Source organism: Siphateles boraxobius, unplaced genomic scaffold, assembly GCF_051911475.1.
Source record: "Siphateles boraxobius isolate OS27281-9 unplaced genomic scaffold, OSU_SipBor_1 8, whole genome shotgun sequence".
Taxonomy (NCBI): domain Eukaryota; kingdom Metazoa; phylum Chordata; class Actinopteri; order Cypriniformes; family Leuciscidae; genus Siphateles; species Siphateles boraxobius.
Window position 1 is genome coordinate 36,286,313 of NW_027509208.1, and position 6,028 is coordinate 36,292,340.

At 35.6% G+C, this 6,028-nt stretch overlaps 1 protein-coding gene across 1 annotated transcript; it reads right to left on the reverse strand.

Annotated features, from left to right (window-relative positions):
* Positions 1-243: 243 nt before the first annotated feature.
* Positions 244-5,555, reverse strand: laptm4a (lysosomal protein transmembrane 4 alpha). Its single transcript, XM_077220819.1, has 7 exons — positions 5,276-5,555; positions 4,224-4,344; positions 3,937-4,013; positions 3,144-3,266; positions 2,947-3,042; positions 2,744-2,842; positions 244-1,372 (listed from the first exon to the last, which is right to left on the reverse strand). Exons 1-7 carry the CDS (start codon positions 5,399-5,401, stop codon positions 1,298-1,300), a joined length of 717 nt encoding a protein of 238 aa, XP_077076934.1. The 5' UTR covers positions 5,402-5,555; the 3' UTR covers positions 244-1,297.
* Positions 5,556-6,028: the final 473 nt, after the last annotated feature.

Consider the following 6,028-nt stretch of genomic DNA (forward strand, 5'->3'; position numbering starts at 1 on the left):
AGACCAAACATTTAAAGGGTTGAAAAGAAACGTGTCAGATTTTTGTCCAATCCAAATAAAGGAGGGGGAGCACCACCTCAAATTACCAGGAATCTGAATTACACAGATTATAATACAGCACAATAGACCTCATAAAGGATGCAAAACATTAAAGCAGTTATTATAAATCACATATTGTACAGTTACACATGTAAGAGTACTAATGCACCAAATGCTCATTGTGGAAAAAAAGTCTGATGCAGATTCAATGTTTTGAAACGTTTATTGAAGTAATTAGATTCAGAACATGTACAAGAAAAGAAACGGACCACAAAATAAAATAACATGCATCCATTGATTTATACAACACTAGCAGTTTTCTTTTTTAATTCTAAATCATTGTCATTCATGTGAGGAAAGTTTCCTCTTGTGTGTCAACCAGCATTACCATGACAACAGATCACTGTGACAGCTGCTTACATGATGGTGCACAATGGTTCAATGGATGGAAAACAAACAAACTAACACAAACAAACACACACACACACACACACACACACACACACACACACACACAAATTATATAAACAAGATAAAAAGTGCTTTGAGCTTTTTCACTTTTGAAAGGATGAAAGTCCTACGTCCACAAATAAAAGTATACAATGGAAAAAAATATATATTTTAACCATCACACTGGATTGTCTAAACATTTTTAATCTAGCAAAACAGATTTATTAGCCAAGGGTGGTGATTTTAAATGCAAGTACCCAGTCAATGTTGATTTTCACAAAACATCCTCTACTAAGACATCAGGAACAAAATATAGCATTGAAAAGCATGGAAAAATAAAGATCTCATGGTGGCAGGTAAAGTGAAAGCTTTCATTGGTAAAAACGTCATTTTAGATTATCTGCCCCATCTCAGAATCATTTCATTAGTGATTGACTATCAATTAACTATATAATTCTGTGGTAAGCACAATTTATTGCAGAGCCCGAGTCATGACGTCCACAAAAGAGAATGGCATTTCATATCTCAGATAAAACACCAAGTAATTAAAAATAAATCCTGCCACAAACAATCTCTTCCCCAACACTGTGCCGCCTCAACTGTTTTCCTAGAGTTTTACAAAAATAGATCTGCAGTGACGAGTTACAAGATTCATGCGAAAGAAATAGTCATGGGTAAGTGTAAGCTGCTGATGTGATGAGTGGATGCTGGGAGTCTAAACGCCCTCCAAGTGTTGGGATGGAAGGCAGGATCGAAAGGCAAAGATGTGTCTGCACTGGCTTTTACTCACGAAACCAGTCAGGGGAATTCAAGCTGGCATGTAAGGAGGAGGTGGCTCCTTCGCTGGCATTGTCATGGCCATTTCATAGGTGGGAAGGATGTACTATGATAAAAAGAAGACACCATTAAAATAAAATCTGAGGCAGTTTAGCCAAACAAAACCACACAGAACACTTTCCTTTGCAAAAAAAACTGTACAGCTGCTGGTCTGTTAAGCAGTCTAGAAAAACATTGCTCAAAAGCTCTTTCAGAGGCAAAGAGTGCCATCTACTGTAACAGTGTGTATTGGTGTATTTGGATAGAACTAATGAGAGAGGATATTAGGATGCAGCAAAAATTAAATCACTGTACAGATCAGTATTATTATTAACTAAAATTATTGAAAATAATTTAAATAAAATATAATTTTGATGAAAAACTTAAATGAAAATTGGAAATGTATTAGTTAAAGAACTAAAATAACTAAACCTAAAACTTAAAAATAAATTAAAGCTTTATAAAAATAAAATAAAAATAATAAAAATGACAAAAAGCACATGATAAAATTATAAAAATTAACTAAAATGAGAACTAGGCTAAATAAATATATTAAAATAATTATTTTATTAAACAGCATATAATTTTAGTAAATGCAGTTTATATGGTATACAAATTATTATTTATATAGTAGATAAATAATACTAAAATAATTTGCAATTATTGATTTTAATTTGCACTCAAAAGAAAAAAAATATTCTAATAGTTGTTAATGCAATGGCAAAATTGACAAACATTAAAAGTGGAATTTGTTCGTGAAGAGGTTTGGATTGCAAAAAGCGGGCGTTATATGCTGCAATGGAGCAAGGTGTTGAAAAACAAGAGAAAGACGTTTCAGAGGCAAAGAAAACCATGTTTTTTTCAGAATAATGTAGTGATGAACTCTACACAATTAGACAATCAACATATGCTGAAGTAAATAGGGTTTAATTTATGTTGTTACATTTCATCAGATTGTATAATGTCGGTTAATGGTGTAGTGCCTGGGTTAGTGCATTGTTGTTGTAATATCATCTACTTAAAGGACAAGTTCAGTATTTTACACTTAAAGCCCTGTTTTAAGATTGTTTCTGATTAAATGAAAAATCGCTACAAAAGATGCTTTCCTACAGGTTTTATCGTAGTTTTAGTCCTGACTTAAATCAATGGAGATGGACAAAAACTACGATAAAACCTGTAGCAAAGCATCTTTTGCAGCGGTTTTTGTGTGAGCATATCAGTGAACACCCCAGACCACTCGGCGAGTTTCACGTCTTTGTAAACTAAAGTTTAATGAGTTTTATGAATGATTGTTCCAGTGCCCCTATGAAACCATTGTGGAGGTGGGGGGTGCTACCACAGAAACCGAAAATTGTACTGTAAGTGTAAAATACCAAACTTGTCCTTTAACTCAAAGTAGCCAAGATTCAGACTGGTGACTCAGTCTGGATGGACATACCTGAGGGGGGGTCTCAAAAGCAGGATAGACGGCAATCTCTGGAGTGTTCCTGTTGTTTATGTACTTATAGCAGTTCCACACACAGTTGATCAAATAGGCCTGTAAAAAAACCAACACATTAGTAGTCTTTAACCTGGATCTTATAAATAAAATATGTACGGGTTCACATTGTTGGAAACATCAGGTGAGGCTTATACATCTACCTTGAGGACGATGAGAATGGCAAAAAAGATGAGCACGAACAGAAGGAGACAGCTGGAGTCCAGAGAGAGCAGGTTGTCTTTGTAAGGGAAGTCCGGCTAAAAGAGACAGAGATTTTCGGTTACATGTTTTTAAGCTTCTAGCGTCAGAAGCTTGCGACAGACAGGCGGTCAGCAGTGGCAGTAGAGGGCAGACTGACCAGCTGGTCCAGGTAGTCCTTGATTCTGGGCAAGTACGTGAGGGAGCTGATGGCCACCAGGCAGCTCAGTGCAAAGTCAAACAGCTGGTAGCAAAAGAACGGGATGAGCCAGCCATCACGATTCTGTGCCAGAGGGGAAAATAACAGTCATGTCATAAGGCGTTTTTAGACTGTTTCGCACCATTTTAATGCTGATGCAAACCTGTAAGACTCCAGGGAATAATGAATCATCCAGTTTTGAGCAAGTAAAAGGAGCTGTGCTGAATAACTAAGAGAACTCAGAGAAAGCCTAAAATGGAAAGGGAGCTATTAGCAGATCTGACAAGGCTGTGACTCTACTGGAACAGCATTTCACTGCCTATAAGGCCCAAGATTTGCGGTCAGAGGATACTTAGGGTCTAAAACACAGTTAAAGCTCAATGTTCACTCGAGCTAACAAGCTCAGGTATAGCAGTGAACTCATGATTTCACAGCACAAACTACTGTACAACAAATGCTCACAGATCCAACCTGTTTTTTAAAGATGACGTCAAGCAAGACTGTGAAGTTCAGATGAACACAATGGTGAAATGCATTATTCTCACAATACATTAAACCGACTTTCTCCGCATTGATAGTAATAATGGATGAAATTCAGTGTATTGCCTTTAAAAGTCAGAGAATGTTTACCATGTTTAACTCCTTATATGCGTGCACCATGACATCCCTATTTACAGTACCAAAGAATACATTTTATTGTGTTCAACATCAGATATTAAACTAATAGCCAGGCATACTAATCATATAAACTTACAGTAATGGCTCCATACACCATCATGGCACTAATAGTGAGCATCAGGAGAGAGATGGCAAAGCCCACACAAGCGTTCTCTACAGGGGTGAAAGAGATGTTGTATATAACTCATACAAATAGAAGAAATATACAAAATACAATCAAATATAAAAATGTTGAATTAGGCTTTATAATTAAACATTTAAATACAAATCAATATTGAAATATAAGTATGTGGCACAAAAACATAGCATTACAAAATATTGTATTTTGTATTAACGACTGAAAAAAAAAGTCTCATTACATACCTGACATCCTGTCTGATGCAAAGTAATGCTCAATAACCTCATACTGCAGGTCAACAATAGGGACGTTCTCAGGGTGAGTTACTGCCACAGTCAACAGAATACCCATCAACAGGTTCACCACCTTTGGACAGAGATTATATTAGCAAAGAAAGTATAGATGATGACATAGATAGTAAGACATAACACTTTAATCAAAAATGAAAGTGTAATATGGCAGAGTCTGATGATTCACTGTCATGTGACTCTTTTGTTGTACATTTTGTTATTGTAATTCAACAGGTTTAAGAAATGAAGGTGTTAAAACATATGCCTTTCACTTTTTACTAAGAATATGTGTAACTTGAAAATTAACAAAAAAAAATTTTTTTTTATTAAAAAAAATTGTAATAATTTTTTTTATTTGGAAACACTCAGACTTTGACGCAATGCTTTACTATAATATTTACTATTGAAATACTATTTCTAACTTGCCAAGCAACACTTCATTATCGTTTATTAGTTGAGATTTGTTGGTTTGTTTAATATCTACATACAACTATATAGAGCTAATTTAAACAAATATTATATATATATATATATATATATTATTATAAATAATTTCCTTTAAATACATTTCGTGCAAATTATCGAACGAACTGAATTTCAACCCAATGACAGTACAAGTTAGTAAACACAACGGCAGGCCTCAGCTAGCGGTTAGCTTGTTAGCGATCCACAAATATAATATAAATTAAGACTGAAATATAATCTCCACATCACGATGTCCTAATTGAATTGACAGACAAGATCCTTATAATGCGTTTAATACAAATGTAACCCGTCTAATCTCGTTTACGTGTCTTGTTTGTTGATAGTTCCAATTCAAAACATTGAGTTAGCCTAGAGAGGTCGTGAACATCGAGCTAACACGGCTCTGCTTGCCAAAAAAACATCCACACAGACTCACTTTAAACACACAGGCACACATCGAAAAGAGAGGGGAGACTGCTGATATATATCAGTTGTGTTAAAATCTACAACACGACATTTATTGAATGATTTAAGCCTCGTACCATATACCAGGTACCCAGGATGATGGTTCCAGTCCGCACGTGACAGCAGCCGCAGCAGCGCGCGCTGTACAGTCGGTCTCGAGACGGTTTAAAACGCATGTCGTTCCCGTTGCTTTGAAGAAACATCGAAAAAAAAAGAGACGAAATGAGTCTCCTCTGTCAAAAACAGCAGTTACGACAGCAGTGCTCGATCTTTCTGCAAAACTCCCCTTGACGGGTGATAAACAATGGGGGCGTGGCCACAGCTAAAGCATAGCGATGCCCGACTCGGAAACGAATCGTTCTTTCTATTCGTCAAATCTTTTTAATGCATCGGTTGAACCGGTTCACAAAAGAGGTTTGAAGTGGTCTGAATCAGAATGAGAAAAACGGTTTTACTTCTCATGGTTTCTCGAGTAAACCTTTAGGCAAAATTTGTTTTGTAACCAGAAACCCAATTTTATGTTTGTGTTGACAGAGGTTAGGCTGTATGTAAACAGTATTTGAGACTCTGTTAATAAGAAGGCTATCAAGACTTTAAAAATATGTGAGATTTAAATATTTACTTGATAACTTTATACCAAAATGCACCTTTATTCTGATTTCTATATTATCATCTCCCCAGGCACCCTGTTTTCTTGTATTTGTTTTGTATTGTATGCATATTAGCATACATATTTATTACTTGTATTTCTATATTTCATGTTGCTTGAATAGCCTAATAATTAAAAAAAAACCGCATCGAACCGAGAACCGACTCTTTCGAACATAGCA